The 24,178-nt window shown below is 40.7% G+C and overlaps 3 protein-coding genes across 5 annotated transcripts in view; 2 read left to right on the top strand and 1 right to left on the bottom strand.

Annotated features, from left to right (window-relative positions):
- The first annotated feature begins 71 nt into the window (after positions 1–71).
- On the top strand, positions 72–11,402 carry LOC115759570 (GILT-like protein F37H8.5). The gene is made up of 6 exons (XM_030700536.1): positions 72–166; positions 223–354; positions 10,513–10,617; positions 10,674–10,805; positions 10,855–11,157; positions 11,218–11,402. The coding sequence occupies exons 1-6, from the start codon at positions 89–91 to the stop codon at positions 11,326–11,328; spliced, it is 861 nt and encodes a 286-aa protein (XP_030556396.1). The 5' UTR covers positions 72–88; the 3' UTR covers positions 11,329–11,402.
- Positions 11,403–12,322: 920 nt separating this feature from the next.
- Positions 12,323–13,613, top strand: LOC115759572 (GILT-like protein 1). The gene is made up of 5 exons (XM_030700538.1): positions 12,323–12,736; positions 12,796–12,924; positions 12,988–13,149; positions 13,236–13,373; positions 13,437–13,613. The coding sequence occupies exons 1-5, from the start codon at positions 12,641–12,643 to the stop codon at positions 13,539–13,541; spliced, it is 630 nt and encodes a 209-aa protein (XP_030556398.1). The 5' UTR covers positions 12,323–12,640; the 3' UTR covers positions 13,542–13,613.
- A 1,432-nt stretch (positions 13,614–15,045) lies between these two features.
- The window catches only part of LOC115759558, a 41,616-nt gene continuing 32,483 nt past the window's right edge, over positions 15,046–24,178 (bottom strand). For 2 of the 3 annotated variants that reach the window (XM_030700522.1, XM_030700521.1), the window contains 3 exons: positions 17,417–18,365; positions 17,049–17,353; positions 15,046–16,981 (listed from right to left, as the gene is read on the bottom strand). In XM_030700522.1, the coding sequence (XP_030556382.1) occupies positions 15,527–16,981; positions 17,049–17,353; positions 17,417–18,296 (2,640 nt within the window). In that variant the 5' untranslated portion in view covers positions 18,297–18,365 and the 3' untranslated portion in view covers positions 15,046–15,526. The remainder of the gene's footprint in view (positions 16,982–17,048; positions 17,354–17,416; positions 18,366–24,178) is intronic. The other variant, XM_030700523.1, reaches the window with a different exon arrangement.

Consider the following 24,178-nt stretch of genomic DNA (forward strand, 5'->3'; position numbering starts at 1 on the left):
ATTCCTTTCGATATGCACTGCAGACAGTCAAATACTAAAACAAAATTAATTTATGCGGCAGTTTCTAGCTACTCTCAGACTGGCTAACATGAAAGGGTTGTATATTGTTCTGTTTTTGTTTCCTTCTCTGGAATGTAGTACCACACGCTGCAGGCGTTCAATAAAGGTAATCTTTTAACCAAAACCTGGTAAAGCATTCTCTATCTAAGTCTCTTCAAGCAGCCACTGGGAATGACCTTGTTGTATGAGTCCCTCTGTCCCGACAGCCAAGAATTCCTTACCAGTTTCTGGCCAGTTTTTCGGTATTACCATAACTGCATTAATCTAACGTTGGTCCCATATGGCAAAGCCAGAGTAAGTTACCAAAACGACATAGCTCCGCGCGGAGATATGACGTTCCAAAACGACATAACTCCGCGTGGAGATATGACGTTCCAAAACGACATAACTCCAGCGGAGATATGATGTTCCAAAACAACATAACTCCGCGCGGAGAATGTGGACTTTGCAAGCGAAACGTTTTTTGGCCAACAACTTTTTTATAATAGTGCCATATGATAGTAGGGATCCGTACGCATTCCAAAAGGTATAACATTTCAAAAACAGGATATATTTACCCGAGAGTTCAAAAAAAAAATCGTCAAAAAAGTTTGTTTTTTTTTTTACCTTATGTATGTTTATTGTATTGAATCAAAAAATAGCATACTTTTTATTACAAAACCGTTAACTTAGGTGGTATCTCGCCAATCCTGGTTGGCTCCTCAGGCTTTATCGTGGACAAACGTCAAAGCCGTCTTCTTTGAGTAAGGCTGATTTAAAGGCGGACGTTCCAAAACAACATAACTCCGCGCGGAGATATGACGTTCCAAAATGACATAACTCCGCGCGGAGATATGACGTTCCAAAATGACATAACTCTGCGCGGAGGGTAAAAATTACCACCCCCATATCTCGGTCAAATCTCATCCGATTTTCACGAAGTTTGGCTTTTTCTTCATGCTTTTTCCTCTAGATTAATCTGGCATTCAAATCTGAACACCGATTTTTTAGTCGAAATGCATGTCCAAATCTTACCCCAAGATTCGTATATAGACATGCTTCAAAAATTACCACCCCCATATCTCGGCCAAATCTCATCCGATTTTCACGAAGTTTGGCTTTTTCTTCATGGTTTTCCCTCTAGATTAAAGTGGCATTCAAATCTGAACACCTATTTTTTAGTCGAAATTCATGTCCAAATCTTACCCCAAGATTCGTATATAGACATGGGTCAAAAATTACCACCCCCATATCTCGGCCAAATCTCATCCGATTTTCACGAAGTTTGGCTTTTTCTTCATGGGTTTCCCTCTGGATTAATGTGGCATTCAAATCTCGACACCGATTTTTTAGTCGAAATGCATGTCCAAATCTTACCCCAAGATTCGTATATAGACATGCGTCAAAAATTACCACCCCCATATCTCGGCCAAATCTCATTCAATTTTCACGAAGTTTGGCTTTTTCTTCATGGTTTTCCCTCTAGATTAATGTGGCATTCAAATCTCGACACCGATTTTTTAGTCGAAATGCATGTCCAAATCTTACCCCAAGATTCGTATATAAACATGGGTCGAAAATTACCACCCCCATAACTCGGTCAAATCTCATCCGATTTTCACGAAGTTTGGCTTTTTCTTCATGGTTTTCCCTCTAGATTAATCTGGCTTTCAAATCTGAACACCGATTTTTTAGTCGAAATTCATGTCCAAATCTTACCCCAAGATTCGTATATAGACATGCGTCAAAAATTACCACTCCCATATCTCGGCCAAATCTCATCCGATTTTCACGAAGTTTGGCTTTTTCTTCATGTTTTTCCCTCTAGATTAATGTGGCATTCAAATCTGAACACCGATTTTTTAGTCGAAATTCATGTCCAAATCTTACCCCAAGATTCGTATATAGACATGGGTCAAAAATTACCACCCCCATATCTCGGCCAAATCTCATCCGATTTTCACGAAGTTTGGCTTTTTCTTCATGGTTTTCCCTCTAGATTAATGTGGCATTCAAATCTCGACACCGATTTTTTAGTCGAAATTCATGTCCAAATCTTACCCCAAGATTAGTATATAGACATGGGTCAAAAATTACCACCCATGTCGTTAAAAAAGTTGGTTTTTTTTTAACTTATGTATGTTTATTGTATTGAATCAAAAAATAGCATACTTTATATAACAAAACCGTTAACTTAGGTGGTATCTCGCCAATCCTGGTTGGCTCCTCAGGCTTTATCGTGGACAAACGTCAAAGCCGTCTTCTTTGAGTAAGGCTGATTTAAAGGCTGACGTTCCAAAACGACATAACTCCGCGCGGAGATATGACGTTCCAAAACGACATAACTCCGCGCGGAGATATGACGTCCTAAAACGACATAACTCCGCGCGGAGGGTAAAAATTACCACCCCCATATCTCGGTCAAATCTCATCCGATTTTCACGAAGTTTGGCTTTTTCTTCATGGTTTTCCCTCTAGATTAATGTGGCATTCAAATCTGAACACCGATTTTTTAGTCGAAATTCATGTCCAAATCTTACCCCAAGATTAGTATATAGACATGCGTCAAAAATTACCACCTCCATATCTCGGCCAAATCTCATCCGATTTTCACGAAGTTTGACTTTTTCTTCATGGTTTTCCCTCTAGATTAATGTGGCATTCAAATCTCGACACCGATTTTTTAGTCGAAATGCATGTCCAAATCTTACCCCAAGATTCGTATATAGACATGCGTCAAAAATTACCACCCCCATATCTCGGTCAAATCTCATCCGATTTTCACGAAGTTTGGCTTTTTCTTCATGGTTTTCCCTCTAGATTAATGTGGCATTCAAATCTCGACACCGATTTATTAGTCGAAACGCATGTCCAAATCTTACCCCAAGATTCGTATATAGACATGCGTCAAAAATTACCACCCCCATATCTCGGCCAAATCTCATCCGATTTTCACGAAGTTTGGCGTTTTCTTCATGGGTTTCCCTCTGGATTAATGTGGCATTCAAATCTCGACACCGATTTTTTAGTCGAAATGCATGTCCAAATCTTACCCCAAGATTCGTATATAGACATGCGTCAAAAATTACCACCCCCATATCTCGGTCAAATCTCACCCGATTTACACGAAGTTTGGCTTTTTCTTCATATTTTTTCCTCTAGATTAATCTGGCATTCAAATCTGAACACTGATTTTTTAGTCGAAATGCATGTCCAAATCTTACCCCAAGATTCGTATATAGACATGCGTCAAAAATTACCACCCCCATATCTCGGCCAAATCTCATCCGATATTCACGAAGTTTGGCTTTTTCTTCATGGTTTTCCCTCTAGATTAATCTGGCATTCAAATCTGAACACCGATTTTTTAGTCGAAATTCATGTCCAAATCTTACCCCAAGATTCGTATATAGACATGCGTCAAAAATTACCACCCCCATATCTCGGCCAAATCTCATCCGATTTTCACGAAGTTTGGCTTTTTCTTCATGGTTTTCCCTCTAGATTAATGTGGCATTCAAATCTGAACACCGATTTTTTAGTCGAAATGCATGTCCAAATCTTACCCCAAGATTCGTATATAGACATGCGTCAAAAATTACCACCCCCATATCTCGGTCAAATCTCATCCGATTTTCACGAAGTTTGGCTTTTTCTTCATGGTTTTCCCTCTAGATTAATGTGGCATTCAAATCTCGACACCGATTTATTAGTCGAAACGCATGTCCAAATCTTACCCCAAGATTCGTATATAGACATGCGTCAAAAATTACCACCCCCACATCTCGGCCAAATTCCATCCGATTTTCACGAAGTTTGGCGTTTTCTTCATGGGTTTCCCTCTGGATTAATGTGGCATTCAAATCTCGACACCGATTTTTTAGTCGAAATGCATGTCCAAATCTTACCCCAAGATTCGTATATAGACATGCGTCAAAAATTACCACCCCCATATCTCGGCCAAATCTCATCCGATTTTCACGAAGTTTGGCTTTTTCTTCATGGTTTTCCCTCTAGATTAATGTGGCATTCAAATCTCGACACCGGATTTTTTAGTCGAAATGCATGTCCAAATCTTACCCCAAGATTCGTATATAGACATGCGTCAAAAATTACCACCCCCATATCTCGGCCAAATCTCATCCGATTTTCACGAAGTTTGGCTTTTTCTTCATGGTTTTCCCTCTAGATTAATCTGGCATTCAAATCTCGACACCGATTTTTTAGTCGAAATGCATGTCCAAATCTTACCCCAAGATTCGCATATATACATGGGTCGAAAATTACCACCCCCATAACTCGGTCAAATCTCATCCGATTTTCACGAAGTTTGGCTTTTTCTTCATGGTTTTCCCTCTAGATTAATCTGGCATTCAAATCTGAACACCGATTTTTTAGTCGAAATTCATGTCCAAATCTTACCCCAAGATTCGTACATAGACATGCGTCAAAAATTACCACCCCCATATCTCGGCCAAATCTCATCCGATTTTCACGAAGTTTGGCTTTTTCTTCATGGTTTTCCCTCTAGATTAATGTGGCATTCAAATCTGAACACCGATTTTTTAGTCGAAATGCATGTCCAAATCTTACCCCAAGATTCGTATATAGACATGGGTCAAAAATTACCACCCCCATATCTCGGCCAAATCTCATCCGATATTCACGAAGTTTGGCTTTTTCTTCATAGTTTTCCCTCTAGATTAATGTGGCATTCAAATCTCGACACCGATTTTTTAGTCGAAATGCATGTCCAAATCTTACCCCAAGATTCGTATATAGACATGCGTCAAAAATTACCACCCCCATATCTCGGTCAAATCTCACCCGATTTACACGAAGTTTGGCTTTTTCTTCATATTTTTTCCTCTAGATTAATCTGGCATTCAAATCTGAACACCGATTTTTAGTCGAAATGCATGTCCAAGTCTTACCCCAAGATTCGTATATAGACATGGGTCAAAAATTACCACCCCCATATCTCGGCCAAATCTCATCCGATATTCACGAAGTTTGGCTTTTTCTTCATGGTTTTCCCTCTAGATTAATGTGGCATTCAAATCTCGACACCGATTTTTTAGTCGAAATTCATGTCCAAATCTTACCCCAAGATTCGTATATAGACATGGGTCAAAAATTACCACCCCCATATCTCGGCCAAATCTCATCCGATTTTCACGAAGTTTGGCTTTTTCTTCATGGTTTTCCCTCTAGATTAATGTGGCATTCAAATCTGAACACCGATTTTTTAGTCGAAATTCATGTCCAAATCTTACCCCAAGATTAGTATATAGACATGCGTCAAAAATTACCACCCCCATATCTCGGCCAAATCTCATCCGATTTTCACGAAGTTTGGCTTTTTCTTCATGGTTTTTCCTCTAGATTAATGTGGCATTCAAATCTCGACACCGATTTTTTAGTCGAAATTCATGTCCAAATCTTACCCCAAGATTCGTACCTAGACATGGGTCAAAAATTACCACCCATGTCGTCAAAAAAGTTGGTTTTTTTTTAACTATATCTCGGTCAAATCTCATCCAATTTTCACGAAGTTTGGCTTTTTCTTCATGGGTTTCCCTCTAGATTAATCTGGCATTCAAATCTGAACGCCGATTTTTTAGTCGAAATGCATGTCCAAATCTTACCCCAAGATTCGTATATAGACATGCGTCAAAAATTACCACCCCCATATATCGGCCAAATCTCATCCGATTTTCACGAAGTTTGGCTTTTTCTTCATGGTTTTCCCTCTAGATTAATGTGGCATTCAAATCTCGACACCGATTTTTTAGTCGAAATGCATGTCCAAATCTTACCCCAAGATTCATATATAGACATGGGTCGAAAATTACCACCCCCATAACTCGGTCAAATCTCATCCGATTTTCACGAAGTTTGGCTTTTTCTTCATGGTTTTCCCTCTAGATTAATCTGGCATTCAAATCTGAACACCGATTTTTTAGTCGAAATTCATGTCCAAATCTTACCCCAAGATTCGTATATAGACATGGGTCAAAAATTACCACCCCCATATCTCGGCCAAATCTCATCCGATTTTCACGAAGTTTGGCTTTTTCTTCATGGTTTTCCCTCTAGATTAATGTGGCATTCAAATCTGAACACCGATTTTTTAGTCGAAATTCATGTCCAAATCTTACCCCAAGATTAGTATATAGACATGCGTCAAAAATTACCACCCCCATATCTCGGCCAAATCTCATCCGATTTTCACGAAGTTTGGCTTTTTCTTCATGGTTTTCCCTCTAGATTAATGTGGCATTCAAATCTCGACACCGATTTTTTAGTCGAAATGCATGTCCAAATCTTACCCCAAGATTCGTATATAGACATGCGTCAAAAATTACCACCCCCATAACTCGGTCAAATCTTCATGGTTTTCCCTCTAGATTAATCTGGCATTCAAATCTGAACACCGATTTTTTAGTCGAAATTCATGTCCAAATCTTACCCCAAGATTCGTATATAGACATGCGTCAAAAATTACCACCCCCATATCTCGGCCAAATCTCATCCGATTTTCACGAAGTTTGGCTTTTTCTTCATGGTTTTCCCTCTAGATTAATGTGGCATTCAAATCTCGACACCGATTTTTTAGTCGAAATGCATGTCCAAATCTTACCCCAGGATTCGTATATAGACATGGGTCGAAAATTACCACCCCCATAACTCGGTCAAATCTTCATGGTTTTCCCTCTAGATTAATCTGGCATTCAAATCTGAACACCGATTTTTTAGTCGAAATTCATGTCCAAATCTTACCCCAAGATTCGTATATAGACATGCGTCAAAAATTACCACCCCCATATCTCGGCCAAATCTCATCCGATTTTCACGAAGTTTGGCTTTTTCTTCATGGTTGTCCCTCTAGATTAATGTGGCATTCAAATCTCGACACCGATTTTTTAGTCGAAATGCATGTCCAAATCTTACCCCAGGATTCGTATATAGACATGGGTCGAAAATTACCACCCCCATAACTCGGTCAAATCTTCATGGTTTTCCCTCTAGATTAATCTGGCATTCAAATCTGAACACCGATTTTTTAGTCGAAATTCATGTCCAAATCTTACCCCAAGATTCGTATATAGACATGCGTCAAAAATTACCACCCCCATATCTCGGCCAAATCTCATCCGATTTTCACGAAGTTTGGCTTTTTCTTCATGGTTGTCCCTCTAGATTAATGTGGCATTCAAATCTCGACACCGATTTTTTAGTCGAAATTCATGTCCAAATCTTACCCCAAGATTCGTACCTAGACATGGGTCAAAAATTACCACCCCCATATCTCGGCCAAATCTCATCCGATTTTCACGAAGTTTGGCTTTTTCTTCATGGTTTTTCCTCTAGATTAATGTGGCATTCAAATCTCGACACCGATTTTTTAGTCGAAATTCATGTCCAAATCTTACCCCAAGATTCGTACCTAGACATGGGTCAAAAATTACCACCCATGTCGTCAAAAAAGTTGGTTTTTTTTTAACTATATCTCGGTCAAATCTCATCCGATTTTCACGAAGTTTGGCTTTTTCTTCATGGTTTTCCCTCTAGATTAATCTGGCATTCAAATCTGAACACCGATTTTTTAGTCGAAATGCATGTCCAAATCTTACCCCAAGATTCGTATATAGACATGCGTCAAAAATTACCACCCCCATATATCGGCCAAATCTCATCCGATTTTCACGAAGTTTGGCTTTTTCTTCATGGTTTTTCCTCTAGATTAATGTGGCATTCAAATCTCGACACCGATTTTTTAGTCGAAATTCATGTCCAAATCTTACCCCAAGATTCGTACCTAGACATGGGTCAAAAATTACCACCCATGTCGTCAAAAAAGTTGGTTTTTTTTTAACTATATCTCGGTCAAATCTCATCCGATTTTCACGAAGTTTGGCTTTTTCTTCATGGTTTTCCCTCTAGATTAATCTGGCATTCAAATCTGAACACCGATTTTTTAGTCGAAATGCATGTCCAAATCTTACCCCAAGATTCGTATATAGACATGCATCAAAAATTCCCACCCCCATATCTCGGCCAAATCTCATCCGATTTTCACGATTTTTGGCTTTTTCTTCATGGTTTTCCCTCTAGATTAATCTGGCATTCAAATCTGAACGCCGATTTTTTAGTCGAAATGCATGTCCAAATCTTACCCCAAGATTCGTATATAGACATGCGTCAAAAATTACCACCCCCATATATCGGCCAAATCTCATCCGATTTTCACGAAGTTTGGCTTTTTCTTCATGGTTTTCCCTCTAGATTAATGTGGCATTCAAATCTCGACACCGATTTTTTAGTCGAAATGCATGTCCAAATCTTACCCCAAGATTCGTATATAGACATGGGTCGAAAATTACCACCCCCATAACTCGGTCAAATCTCATCCGATTTTCACGAAGTTTGGCTTTTTCTTCATGGTTTTCCCTCTAGATTAATCTGGCATTCAAATCTGAACACCGATTTTTTAGTCGAAATGCATGTCCAAATCTTACCCCAAGATTCGTATATAGACATGGGTCAAAAATTACCACCCCCATAACTCGGTCAAATCTCACCCGATTTACACGAAGTTTGGCTTTTTCTTCATATTTTTTCCTCTAGATTAATCTGGCATTCAAATCTGAACACCGATTTTTTAGTCGAAATGCATGTCCAAATCTTACCCCAAGATTCGTATATAGACATGGGTCAAAAATTACCACCCCCATATCTCGGCCAAATTTCATCCGATTTTCACGAAGTTTGGCTTTTTCTTCATGGTTTTCCCTCTAGATTAATGTGGCATTCAAATGTGAACACCGATTTTTTAGTCGAAATTCATGTCCAAATCTTACCCCAAGATTAGTATATAGACATGCGTCAAAAATTACCACCCCCATATCTCGGCCAAATCTCATCCGATTTTCACGAAGTTTGGCTTTTTCTTCATGGTTTTCCCTCTAGATTAATGTGGCATTCAAATCTCGACACCGATTTTTTAGTCGAAATGCATGTCCAAATCTTACCCCAAGATTCGTATATAGACATGCGTCAAAAATTACCACCCCCATATCTCGGCCAAATCTCATCCGATTTTCACGAAGTTTGGCTTTTTCTTCATGGTTTTCCCTCTAGATTAATGTGGCATTCAAATCTCGACACCGATTTTTTAGTCGAAATGCATGTCCAAATCTTACCCCAAGATTCGTATATAGACATGCGTCAAAAATTACCACCCCCATATCTCGGCCAAATCTCATCCGATTTTCACGAAGTTTGGCTTTTTCTTCATGGTTTTCCCTCTAGATTAATGTGGCATTCAAATCTGAACACCGATTTTTAGTCGAAATTCATGTCCAAATCTTACCCCAAGATTAGTATATAGACATGCGTCAAAAATTACCACCCCCATATCTCGGCCAAATCTCATCCGATATTCACGAAGTTTGGCTTTTCTTCATGGTTTTCCCTCTAAATTAATGTGGCATTCAAATCTCGACACCGATTTTTTAGTCGAAATGCATGTCCAAATCTTACCCCAAGATTCGTATATAGACATGCGTCAAAAATTACCACCCCCATATCTCGGCCAAATCTCATCCGATTTTCACGAAGTTTGGCTTTTTCTTCATGGTTTTCCCTCTAGATTAATGTGGCATTCAAATCTCGACACCGATTTTTTAGTCGAAATGCATGTCCAAATCTTACCCCAAGATTCGTATATAGACATGCGTCAAAAATTACCACCCCCATATCTCGGCCAAATCTCATCCGATTTTCACGAAGTTTGGCTTTTTCTTCATGGTTTTCCCTCTAGATTAATGTGGCATTCAAATCTCGACACCGATTTTTTAGTCGAAATGCATGTCCAAATCTTACCCCAAGATTCGTATATAGACATGGGTCGAAAATTACCACCCCCATAACTCGGTCAAATCTCATCCGATTTACACGAAGTTTGGCTTTTCCTTCATGGCTTTCCCTCTAGATTAATCTGGCATTCAAATCTGAACACCGATTTTTTAGTCGAAATTCATGTCCAAGTCTTACCCCAAGGTTCGTATATAGACATGGAACAAAACAATTAACACTTAAGTTCGAACGTTATTTAAACAATTTTTGCCATTCATTTACCTTTTTCTTCATTTTTATTGCTGTTTTCAGTTTGTTTTGTTAATAAAAAGGCTGGGTCCAATCGGAATAAAATGTTAATGTAAATTATCGGTTACTTGCCGATAGACCCTTCGATAAACTGTGGCGGTCGGTCGATAATGCATTAAAGCAGTCCTGAAGCCCTTGATTCAGAATCGTATTTTAGTTTGCCCGCTGCCCAGCACTTACTACACTCAAGCAAAAGCTCCTTGCTACGAATTTGTTCCGCCAATTTTGAACGTGCGGAATTAATTCCTTTCGATATGCACTGCAGACAGTCAAATACTAAAACAAAATTAATTTATGCGACAGTTTCTAGCTACTCTCAGACTGGCTAACATGAAAGGGTTGTATATTGTTCTGTTTTTGTTTCCTTCTCTGGAATGTAGTACCACACGCTGCAGGCGTTCAATAAAGGTAATCTTTTAACCAAAACCTGGTAAAGCATTCTCTATCTAAGTCTCTTCAAGCAGCCACTGGGAATGACTGTGTTGTATGAGTCCCTCTGTCCCGACAGCCAAGAATTCCTTACCAGTTTCTGGCCAGTTTTTCGGTATTACCATAACTGCATTAATCTAACGTTGGTCCCATATGGCAAGGCCAGAGTAAGTTTATGCTGAGCATCAGAATTCGAAATAAATATTACCTCAACAGCCGGCAAGAGGGGGACATGTATGTCAACACGGCCGACCAGAGTGTTGGGGCAATCGGATGCAGAACTGCGCTCTTCACTCCAATTTAAATCAGTTAAAGCAAATGCAATTTATTGCTTGTCAGATGAAAGACCTCCAGCTGGTGAAGAAAAGGAATTTCAAGTGCGCCAAATCCTTGAATATCATCAAAAGCGTAAGGCAGTGCATGAAATCGAACGGCCAAGGTAATAAACTTCAGGCCGATGCCTCGAGAATAACTAGTCAATATCAGTTTAACGAAATACCTGCAATTATCTATAATGGAGTAAGTATTTATCATTGTTCTCTCAGGACTTCCTAAGCATATATTTTTCAAAACCCTTAGGTATTAAATGAAGACCTGCAGGAGGCTTCCAGAAACAATTTACGACAAACTCTGTGCGAAATTATGGTAAAAACTAAACATTTATTACCTGATGATTGTTATACCTATTAGCTGACCGCTAAATTGCAATTTACATCTTCGGTACCCCACATTATGCCAATAAAGAAAAAAAATTTTTTTTGATATTCAAAATTATTTGAAATGAAAGAAATATATATCATATGTATATATAATATATAAATGGGATTCGGCTGTTCGGAGCGGGATATAGGGTATCCCCTATTCGGCTATTTTTAACTTAAGCCTATTTATTCAATTAAAGTTTCATAAGAAATAACTACCAGATGATCAAAATTCCCAGAGCGTGGGTATTACCCGGCTTTACCTGGGCCATCAGTTTTTTAAATCAGTATTCCACCCATTTGCTGCCCTTGGAAAATCTAAATATACTCGTTCTACCTTAGGTTGGTTTTTACCGAAGTCGGTGAATCACTTTTCAAATAATATGTCTCATATATAGAGAGAAAAAGAAAAAGTTGCAATCAACAATTCTCCACCCATTTCTCAACTGTGCGGTTTCAAAACTCAGTAAAAAAAACAATATAGTATAATTACATTTAAAAGCATTTCCAACAATTTTTCACAGTTGAGGATGGAATTTTACAAAACTTGGCCTTATTATTTAAATAATGCAGCTTCATAGTCGGGTTTTATATAGCAGGTATTACCCGGCTTTGCCCGTAAACATTGCCAATGGATCCCACATGCAAAATTTTCGAAACACTTATTTATTAAGTTCTTAAAGCTGATCGGAAGATAAACAAAATAAATGTCATATCCATTTTCGCTTATGTTCCACACTTGCGGGTGGAACTACCCAAAGCCCAATTATCGGGTATATAAAGAACAAAAATGAACCGAAAAAAGCACTCAAAAGAACTAGTTTATCTTAACGCTCCCCAATTGAATTGTTTTGCTGATTTTAAAATGTAACGAATTATATGCCGCACCCGCGCAAATTAAAATTTCAGGCTGAGAAAAGAAATCAAATCAAAAATTGAAAACCCGATCCCGCACCGCTTGCATGGTTACAGTTAACGCAGAGTTGTGAATGTGCGAGCAGAATAGCTTTTATTGGGAGTTTGGGTAAACATACAAAATTAAAAACCGGCTTACATGAGTCGCATCCAACAACGCTCGGCACTGGGTCCAAAAATTAAGCCCAAAAAAGCGACAAAACATTCAGTCGCTGAACTGAAATCGAATTGAACGGTCGCAAAAAACTGGGGCTAGACTTGGCAGCGCGGCGACTGTTCGATTCTGAGTGAGAGTGCATCGAAGGTCGGTTTCCATCGATTGGGCATATTCGTATAAGTGTATTGGAAAACTCGTTCGCCAATAGCCAAGTGTATTCAGGGTGAAAATGTCTAAACTAATCACTGCCTTTTGCATTTTGGCCGTGCTCATCAGCTGCATCCTGGCTGATGAGAGCCCGCGTGAGAAGCGTCAAGCTGCAAAGGTGAATAGCTGCGAAATATATATTTTCGATTTTAAATTGATATATCCCATTATCTGAAGCTGCACATAACGCTGCTGTACGAGTCGCTCTGCCCGGATAGCAAGAACTTTATGCGCCAACTGGGGCCCGTGCACCAAGAGCTGGAGCCATACATTGACATTGAGCTGGTGCCATTTGGAAAATCAGCGGTAATTCCAATGAGATTTGTGTGAGAAGGTGAAATGACTAGTCAGCTAATCTTCCATTGGCAGTCCGAGCAGAGCGGCGCCCTCTTCCACTGCCAGCATGGACCAGCCGAGTGCGAGGGCAACCGTCTGCAGAGCTGCGTCATCAGCAGCACCCAAAATCAGGCGGCGCAGGTGAAATTCGTGGTTTGCCAAATGTTTGCCTCGAATCATGCAAATGCCGACAAGGTGCGTACCCACATTGTTTATCGAAAGCCCAGCATTTGCTTAACCAGTTAGCAACCTTCAATATTTGCCACATTCGCCACATTTAGTGCGCCAGCCAGGCGGGCCTGTTGACGGACGTGGAGTACTGCATGAAAACCCCGACGGGCACCAAGCTCCAGCTGGACGCGGAGCTCATCACCAAGCGCTATCGGCCCAGCTTTGTGCCCACCATTGTCTACAATCGGGTAAGTAAACGCCTTCACAATTGTTAACTGGTTTCACTCCGGATTATGCGCTGGCCCCAACAGGTATTCGATCAGCAGCTGCAGGACCAGTCGCTGCGCAATTTCCGAGCCACCGTTTGCTATTTGTTGCGCCAACAAATCGCGCTGCCTGCCACAGTTTGTCAATAAATGTGTGTGTGTTCATACCATGTATAATTGCCAGATTTGTTGTGCAAATAAAAATTGTGAAGAACCAAGCAACCAACTACTTTTGATACTCCAACCATGTGCAAGCATTCGAGTAAATTGCCCAGTTTAAAAAAAATGTGCAACACGATTTATTTCTGTTGACTTCAATTCCAACAAGTCGCAATGATGCAGTCGTATGTAGCCGACTGCCCAATACTCGTTCAAGGTACAATGAACAGGTTGAAATATCTCAACATTGGCTTACCTCTAAAATTATGTGCCTCTATCTTAAAATCTGTAGGAGATGAAGATTTTGCTTCTTGAATACCTTAGCTTTAATATCTCCCAAGAGATAGAAAATCGAACGGACCGACAGCAAGTCGAGCACTGCAAAAACCCAACAAACTCTTTTCATTTCGTTTGAACGGGTATCAAAATAAAAACATTATTACATGAATGATAAGATCCAACTCGTTCAACAATTAAATTTAATATATACACGTACTCTGAATTTGTCCTATATAAAAATATAAATTCGGTAATACCCTGTGTCAAGGTATTTAACTACCCTAGAGCAATTTTATATTCGCCTGGAGTAAAAAGCTGGCAAATACATATGTATAAGTATATTCCATTGCGTATGCTTGCGTTGTCTTTCAGTTTTATAGTCTCTTTGATTGTATCGTCCGACAGAAAGGTTGATTTTAAGACAGAAATTGCTGACATTGCTGGATTGACTCGACATATACATTTATCTTATATACAGCTGAGATACCTGCGTCTGGTTTGGTCGTTGAGTGTTGGCCAAAATAAGTATAAATTATTTAGAGTCCGCATAAAAATATAATTGGTTTGACTTTGAGATGCCGCAATAATACTATCTAATTAAATTAAGTGAATCAAAATTATTAAAACTTTGTTGAGGCAATTTTGGCAAACGTCCGGGGTTAATGCACAATCTAGAGAATTGTCCAGCGGCGGATGGGGACCTTTTCAGCTGGGGAGTCGGACCCTTAACGCAAAAGGAAAAAAAAGGGTAAATCAAATATGAAGTAAGAGTGAAGATAGACATATATAATGAAGTAAAAATATCTGGGTCTCATTTGAGTTCATGAGAATCGCATAGTACGGCGTTATTACAAATTTTGTATTAACAGAGCATTAAATTACTAGTTGGCATTACAATTTTAAGCATCCTAAGAGCTGGTATCTCACAAGGTAAGATTATTTCATTGCAATCTATTATTATTAATATTATTATTAATAGAAGGCCGACAAGACTTTAATGTACATATCCACAGTCGCAAGGGAGAAATATGGATAGAGCGTGACACAGTTAAAATAAAGCATTTATGAGAATCGCATAGGACGGCGGTTTTAAAAATTCCTATTTTTATTTACAGAGCCAAATTAATTGCTTGTATATCAAAATGTTTTGAAACTCTCCCATAAATTCTAGAGGTCTGCTAAGAAGAACATATACATCGCACATTGTTCGCTACTTTAGTTGCATATATTTCATAATAATAATTTATATAGGTAGGTAAGATACAATTCATGGATTACATATAGTACATGCAGTGCTTAGGGCGCCTAGTTTATTTACAGAGCAAATCAAACAGTATCTTTTCAGGAAGAGTGCAGGGAAGACCGATATGAAGAAACAAATCAATTGTGAATTGGGGGACATATTAAACAAAAAGTTAAAAAATAATAATAATAAAAATATAAACAAAAATCAATGAATATATAATGGTTTTTGTGCAATAAAGAAACATTTACACAATAATATCGTTAGGTTATTTCTTTGTATGATGAGCCAACAACAAATGACTTATGAGCTAAACAGCTTAAAGGTAAACCTAGGGCTACGACTACGAATAGGTAATTCAATTTCTTGCACTTTTTGTTGCTGACGGGTGCGCAGAAATAACAATGGGGGAGACATCTATTTATTAAAGCATACTTTCGGGCGGCTGGGACTTTCAGACCGGCGTCCCTGTGCTCGCTGTGGCGCCTAGGCTGAGCGAGCGCCGCGGCGCCGGCTTGGGTGGCAGCTGAGGCTTAACAGGTGCCGGCACGCCCACAACGCCAGCATTCGCCTGAACGCGCTCCTTCTCCTGGAACTCGACATAGCCGCTCTCATCGCTGCACTCGGAATCGTCATCCGAAACGCTGGCTGCATCCGCCGGCTGCTTAGGATCGGACACCTCAAGGCAGCTGACCGACTCCGCGGGCGACGAGGAGTTTAGCTTTAGGGTAATGCTGCTGGAGCTGCTGTAGTTGGTGGCGTCGCTGTTGTGGCGCAGCTGCTGGCGTCGCTTTGACTCCTCTAGTCTTTGGTAGATCAACATCTGCTCGAGCACCTGCTGCTGCACATTGCTGCCTTGAGACTTGTTGTACTCCTCCTGGTTGGCATTAGTCACCGTGCTGGCGGTCTCGCAGCCACTGGAAATGGAGCCCTCGTCGCTGTCCGGACTGGCCAGGCACTGCTGAGCACCAGCTGCGCCCGCCTGCGCTATGCCACTGGCAGTCGTCGAGCTGGAGGCATTGGACGAGATAGAGGACTGCGGCTGGTGGCGATACTGCAGGCTGGCTTGCTCGCTGTTTCGCTTGCGCATAGAGCTACGGTGCAGCATCGTGAGCATGGCCGCCTGCCGAAAGTAATGGTCGTCCGCATCGTCTAGGAAGTCCTCCTCCCCGTCACTGCAGACGCCGCTGCGGCGCAGATGGACAACGTCATCGCTGTCGAAGTCAGCCTGCGGATCGGCACTGGGATCGCTGTTGATGGTGGGCAGCAGGCTGAGCGGTTCCGCCTCGTCGCCTTCATCGAGTTCCGTTGGATCCACCGGAAGCTCGGCCAGACTGCCGAGGCTCTGGCTGCTGTTCTTGTGCAGCTGCATATCAAAGTAGGGTAACAGCTCGTTGCTCAGCGTCGGCTCGAACTTGAGCAGCTTTTCGAACTCGTCCGAGTCGGAGCCGTCGTTGTTAGAGGCAACAGCTGTGGCGGTTATGCTGTCGATGCTAGTTGCCGGCAGCTCAGGCTCCGGCATTGGTTCCAATTGATGTGAGCAGCAGGTGGCTGCCGCTTGAATCTTGCCCGTGCGGCGAATGGAATGACCGCGTCGACAGCGTCGCCTGCCCAGCGTCATGGCTGGATACAGTGAATCACGCTGGCAGCAGGGCATCATTTCGGGCTCGTTCGTGTCCTCGATCTCGTCGCCCTCCTCCTCGCCGATGGCCTCCTCAATGGCCATCAGCTTGGGCGCCGACTTGGAGCGCTCCAGCGGCGGCCTGTAATTGTTGCCGCCCACGCTGAGCATGATCTTGCGCCTGGGCAAGCTTGGGTTGTCGTACACGGCATTTGCCAGGCTGAGACGCGCATTTTGTTTCAGAATTTTCTCACGCTTAAATTCCCGCAATGCACTCTCTAGATTGTCCTGCAAAGGGATAACAACAGCATGGATGAGTAAATACAATAAGAGATTTAATTTGCTGTCCACTCACCCGCAGTGTTTCGCATATGTCCTGGGCAATCTTCTCCTTGCTGCAGAGGACCGCATGGCAGCGCAGTTCGTGCTTCAGCTTCCGGCCCTCGTGCCTGTAGATCCAGCAGAAGACGCGCGGATAGTTCTTGGGCGCACAGCAGTAGGTGATGCGATTCGACCAGTACTCGGTCAGGCCGTGCTGCCGTGTGGTGGCCTTCAGACCGGAGGCGCACACCTTCACCCGCATGATCACATCCGGCTTGGTGTGCTGTGTGTAGTTGCGCCACAGCGTATTTAGTTGCTTCTCGACGCAGCCCTCGCCTGCTGAAAAAACGAATGAGTATGAGTCAAATCGGACGCAGATCAAGGTTATTCTCAGGCACTTACCCTTGGCCCAGCCGGTCAGCACGTTGCCCAGATAGGACACCTTGTACTCCGGATCCGGTGTGCTGATGTCCACGCTGTGGGTGCGCTTCCACCAGAGCTTGCCGAGTCCTCGGGTCAATGTGCGCATAGCCTTGGCGCTCAGCTGATCCTCGGCGCGACCCACATGCTCCCGCCGACTGCCGTACTGCAAGTCCCGCGAATCTGTAGTCAGGGTGACCACATTGGTCACCTGCACCGTCTCGTCGCCGCCGGCAATGTCGCCATCCTCCTTGGACATGCGCTTGAAGCGTTCTAGATACGGCCGTTCCGGGCCACGACGACGACCGCTAAACGTATGAAACTTGCCGCTAGCCTCGTTGGCCAATCGCTTCTGCTCCTCCCGCTCGAACTTGCGCGCGTTGTACGTGTTGCCCAGCAGCCGGGCGATGCTGCTGCTCTTCACAAACTTGTGCTGCCTCGGCGGTGTTCCAATGGGCACTGCTGGCTTTGGCGGCAACAGCAGGCTGCTGCTGGCCGGTATGGGCGTGGCAGCGGAGGCGTTGGCGGGATTCGTAATTGTGCCCGAACTTGGCTTTTTGCTGCCAAAGCTGAAGAGTGTGCGGCGTTCCTTTGACTTTTTCAGGGTGTTGTTGTTGCTGTTGCTGTTGTTGTTGTGATTGTTGTTGGTGACATTTGGTTGATTGTTTGGTGTGACTGTTGCTGTTGCTGTTGTGCTTGATCCTTTGGCGCTGATTACCACGCCATTGGCGCTGCGGAAATCCTCGTAGTCGTTGTTGTTATTGTGCCTGGCGGCAATGAAGTCAACCTCATCGCGACTTTCCAGCGACTCCGCGGGAGTCGTCATCGCGTTGCTGCTGCTGTTGTTGCTGTTGGTTGCCATTATCTGAGCCGATGTTGCTGTGGTAGCTGCTGCTGCTCAATATCCGTTCGATTGTGACATGTTACAGAGCTGAAATTGAACGAGACAGCGGTTAGACACGATTTGTATTTAGCAAACAGGATTCAGAAAAGAGCAATAACTCTGGTTGTCAAACGACTTGCTCAACGCTAAGCAAAACGTTGTCAAGAATTGTTAGGCAACTAAATGGAGGTATAAGTAATCGATTTAATATCGCTAACTTCTTTAAAGAAAAAAAATATAAGAAAAACAATTTTTTTTACTCAAACTTTGTATTAATAAAATAAAAGAAAAAACATTATACACGGCGAAAGATATAACCAGACTGAAACTGAATTGATTAAATTATAATCTATATTAAAATTGGAACATTTTGTTTTTAAATGTTTTTTTTTTTTCTAAGCTGTCATTTAAAATTGTTCCCATATTTAATTACTTAATTAGTTAATTTAATTAAATAATTAATTTGATTTTCTGTTGGAGCACACTGAACTCATCAAATATTATACTTTTTCACATTGCCGCGTAACTTTTTTCCTTCCAAAAATATAAGTATATAGATAATAATATTGGTTCAAGCATTTTCTAATGATTTATTTCGGATAATAATATATTTTTCTATTATTTATTTTAACTTATTTATTTTAAGTTTAGTTCCTTTCAAACCAACTTTTCTAGGAAGTAACTTTTTTTGGCCACATATAGTTAGTAGAATATATTCAAAATAAAACTCGCAATTTTAATAACTTTTTAGCTCAGATATTTAATACCACGAGGAGGCAGCTCAGCTTGTGCACGGCGAAGTCGTTATGCCCTTTGACAAATGACCACTTTCGCTGATTAATTTGGCTCTGTTAACACATTCAAAACAAACTTTAATTAATTTAAAAGTGCGTTTTTCTTGCTCTTTTTGCAACTGCAAGTGAAGAGTGAAGAGTGTCAACTTTAATAAATCGAGTAATTAACACCTCAACCAGCTGTAAAATAATTGTGGATGTCATTTTTACTCCATTGTCTTGCATTTTTTTTGTTTTTGTGGGATGTAACAGATTGTTATGAGGCTACAATGTGCTAATATTTGCTGGGAGGTGTGTGTGTGTGTGTGTGAGTTTATTTTGGTGTGTTTTCTGTTTTCTGTTTTCGGTTTGTGTTTTGTTTCGTGTGTATTTTTTTTTCCACATTATTTGGATAATAATTGCAGTTTAAAAGCATTTAAAGGCGAAACTATCAAAGCCATTAGCTATGAGTATTAAATGCCTAATTATAGAGCTAATACAGATGACGTAGTTCCCAGCTGATGTTCATTACAATTTTTTTTTTTTATATATATTCGAGTTAATTGTCTGAGGCAAGGGTTGGCAAGCGTCTATTTGGTTTTATTTGAACGGCTTTAATATTGCAATCTAGATAATCGCCTTTTGAAATTTAATTTCTCGTGTGCTCATAAATGCCACAAATTTTGCATTTATTGCGTTTATATTTCGCCGCCAAAGCGACCAAGCGACCACATGTCTGCACGCTTGTAGATTAACTATGTGCGGGTCTATTAGCTGGCTCAGATAATATGCCAAAACAAGCAGTAAAGTTATTTATAGGCTTTGAGCTCATCATGTGACTACAATCAGTCCTTGCAGTATCAGCACTCGAGCCTGTTCATTGTTGGCGTGGTCATCTCCTAATCTCGACATGCCACGCAAATCTTAATTGCGTGTAGTACATTATCTAATCTTTAATTTTTAATTGTGCTGTAGCACTGATTTTTCAACATTTATAACATATACAATTTCCAGATATTTCAAGATGTCTCGCGAAAAAACCCTTTTTTTTTGCAGAGTCAATTTTAATCGGAAGTAGATTAAGCCAGAAGTGCAAATGGCAATAAGTAAATGCTAAGCTGTCAATTGGCAATCTGATTTATAAAATTCCTTTTGGGAGGCAGCACATGGCCAAAACTGTTTGAATACCACAAAACTAATCACTTGGCCTGCTTATTTATTTATGCACTCAGCTGCGACCTGACTAAAGCCATGTCTGATTTAATAGCAGGAAATGGCCAGCGGCTGAGGCAGACAAGACAATTGTCATGCAGCAAAGTTGTCTATGGCAATGCAACGACCTTGAAGTTGTGCAGGTGTTTCGGCTGGCAACGTCGATAAAGTTTTACGATATTTGCCCAAAGGTTGGCTGCTTTCACTTTTGCCACAAGCCTGACCAGTCTCTCTTGGGCGTCTCATGCCGGCAATTGTCAACTGTGCGGGCGGCCCACTCATTCATAGACATCTTCGAGAAAGCCCAGTAGTCGAGCCAACGAACCCGAACCCGAGCCCAAGCCCAGCCCTGAGGCCCCGCTGCCCCCGACTCGGGCCAATGACATGGATGCGCAGTTTTCACTCTACAGGAAAAAATTACAATATATTTTTGTAATCTGTGTATGTGTATATGTAAAATAAAAGAGACACCGAAGAAAAGCAAAGAAAGCGCGCTGAATTTGCCAGAAAATTTAAACAAAACTAAGTAATTGTTTTGCTTGAGACGCCCCTAGACCATTATCATTTATGTGGCTGGGCTGTTGCTTTTGTGTTACTTTGTTTCCTGGTGCTTCCTCCCAGTCCATAATTGCGCCACCTTTTATTTAATTATTTATTTATTTTGTGCGTGTGCGCGCATTTTGAAAGGCACCAGGTGACATTAACTTAAAGAAGCAAACAGAAGAGTAAAAAAAAAATAAAAGTAAATAAGCGATACTTTGTATTATTTACTCTATAAGAAATGCAAAAAGCGTAATCAGGAAGTGCTGCCGTTTAAACAGTTGGTGTGTGTCATTTTAATTTGGGGGGGGGGGGGGGGGGGGGGGCAGATAATAACAGGTGCGCTGCAGATACGTAGGGTCAGGCGCCCAAAAGAGGGGCTCACAATAAAATGAAGACAAGCTTTAAATAAGTAAAAGTGAGATTGTCGAGAGTGCTCGACTAGGAAATACCCTGAACACAGCGCAGTTGCCGCTACAAAGGTTCTTAGGTTCTTAACAAAGTTCAATTGTTTATTTCGTAAAAATAAGATATTGACAATCTCGAGAAGGATACGAAGAGCACTAGAATCTGTTAATATACACATATACGAGCATATCAAAGAGCATATCGATATGGCTTCCTATCGATTTCACAGAAACAAAGCTAGTTATCGATTGAGCTGCTCGTATTAAAGGATACTCTACTTTTTCGCCTTAGACACATTTGCACATAAACAATGATAGCCTTTCCATCCATTTTCAATTGAAAACCTGTACAAATATGTCTTAGTGTATATTCGAGTTGACCTTCAGCTGGAATACTTGGGCAAAATAGTCCAATTGGAATTCAACGTCAACCATTTGTAGGTATGCCAATAAATCATTTGCTCACCTCATCGTCTGTTAAACAATGAGCTTTGAGAACAGAACTTATAGAACGCGGCTGCCAGTTACAAATTGCAAAAAGGTTTCCAGCTATTTTAGCCACCTACTTTTTTGTTTTTGGAAAACTGGCAGCCACTAGCCAAAAAATGATTGATCATCATATCATATAATTTGTAAGCGTTTTGAATTTATTTACTTGACTTTGAGTCTAAACGTATCACAGCGCATCAGACAATGGGACAGCTACAGCAGTTCACAACAGCCAAACAAAAAAAAAAAAGTTGTATAAATTTTGTGTTTTTTCTTTGACTTTAAAAAGCGTCAAGTCATTTATCAAAATGTATTTTTAAACAATTTTAACAGCTAAATTTGCGTTCGCCGCTGGCTCTCAAGTGTTTCCCAGGCAGCTTAAAATGCAAAACCGCAATACAACAACAACAAGAACAACAAAAACAAAAAGAACAGCAGCTGGGCAACTTCTAGATACATATTTGTCCAAAGTCAAGCTGCAAAGGCAAACACTCTAGACACGGCGCTCTCAATAGGTAACAAGCCTCTGTGGATACAACAAAAATGCAATTTATTATTATACACCGAAAGATCTGCTCAGGTGCAGCGGAGCCGAGGCTCTGGCTCTGGCTCTGGCTCCGGCTCCGGCTCTGAGGCTGGGGTTGGGGCCCTGGCTCGGAAACTGTGTCAGCAGCAAATTGAAAAGTTGATTTACAATAAAGAAAAAACAAAATACATAATGTTTACTTGCTATAGGCCAAATTGAGTTTAGCCACGGCTCCGCGTGTGGCTTCAAGCCCAAGTGTACGAGTGTGTGTGTGTGTGTGTGTGTGTGTGTGTGTGTGTGTGTGCGAGATGTCAGGTTAAATAAATCGTAAACAGCGAATCGCTGACCGAGACACGTCGAGGCAGCTCAGACCCAAAGAATGTCTCAAAATAAATAACTTCAATGTAAATAAAAAGGAAAAAAAATTCGACTTGCAACTAAATTAAACAGTTTCGCAATTCGATTTTTGGTCATGTGTGTCACGCGGCGTTGTCGCCTACAAAAATGCGAGGCGAGGTGCCTGAAAAATACAAAAAAAAAAAACAAAAAACTCAAACACAAACACAAATCCCAATACGAAAGCGAGTAACAACTTAAGGCGACTTAAGACAAGCGAGTGCAAATAAATAAAATAAAAAATCAAAAAAAAAAAAAAAAAAGGAGAGGAAGTTTGCCCGTTTAAACGTGCGAACGCATCGGAATGCATTTAATTGAATGATTAAATAAACATTGCGGGGCATGTCAAATGAAATACTGGCACTCTATAGAGATTGAGCTGGATCTCAAAGCCGATAGCCATAGAGAACGAGTGGAATATGCTTGCACAATAACTGATCGCATTTAAATTCTAACCATCCATTAAATAACGACTATCTTTGGCATGCCGAAGATTAAATACTCTTACAGAGTGTAACGTACGAAACGAGTGGCGAAGTACAGAAGCGAATACAAACTAAGACAATCGACTTGCTAACAAGTTTAGAATAGATAACTTTAAGAGGAACAGAAGACTCCGAGCAGATAACTCTACAATGCAAGGCATAATGAGTTGAACAAAATTGAAGCGATTATGGGCACAAAGAAGTTTAATAGGCTTGTCAACACAGAAGAGTCAATTTCACCTGTTATTAGCTTATTAATGAATATTACACAAAGTATTGTTCTACGATTAATTAAAGCTGGAAGATTAGTCATAAGAAATCTACTAGAGTATGACGGGGATTTCAGTTAACACCACGAAGGGCAAACAACAAGAATTGTTTCTGTACAGATTCAATTCTGTCTTCGTGAATAGAATATTGTTGCGACTAGATGCATGAGTCATAGTCTAGAATACTACTTAGGTTAAGATATCTGGAAAAACGATAAAATTAGTCATACACTGATAACTATATGATATAGTGTGCCGATCTCGGCAGAATATATGCAGGCAACAGAAATACGTCTCTACTATGCAAAGTTTTAAGACTCAGACTGTTGACACTGGTTCAGGATATATGTGCATATATACTTTATGGAGTCGGATATATCTGTTCATTTCATGACAAAATGATCAATAATACCCTACACAATGTAAATATTAAATTCCCATGCAGTCAAATCAAATTTTCCAAATATCTTAATGGGTCTTTAAATATGTTTTTTAATTTGAAACAATTTGCTTGGGTTTCGCTGGGCTCATCCTCATCAATTGTAGACATTTCATCATAGATTATTATGATTATACAATATCAGAAGATACAATTCCAAATTAGATGTATGCTGTTCCCACACATGATGATGGTATCTCATCATTTGCCACTCTTGTAAGCAGTTGGCTAGCCAAACCTCGCATCATAATTGCACTTCCTCATAGAAAAAGAACCAATTTGTACGAATGCTTATTAGTTAATATCTCGCTGATAAAATCAACGT

The sequence above is a fragment of the Drosophila novamexicana genome, unplaced genomic scaffold, assembly GCF_003285875.2.
Source record: "Drosophila novamexicana strain 15010-1031.04,08,12 unplaced genomic scaffold, DnovRS2.1 tig00000308-arrow-arrow-pilon, whole genome shotgun sequence".
Classification (NCBI taxonomy): Eukaryota; Metazoa; Arthropoda; class Insecta; order Diptera; family Drosophilidae; genus Drosophila; species Drosophila novamexicana.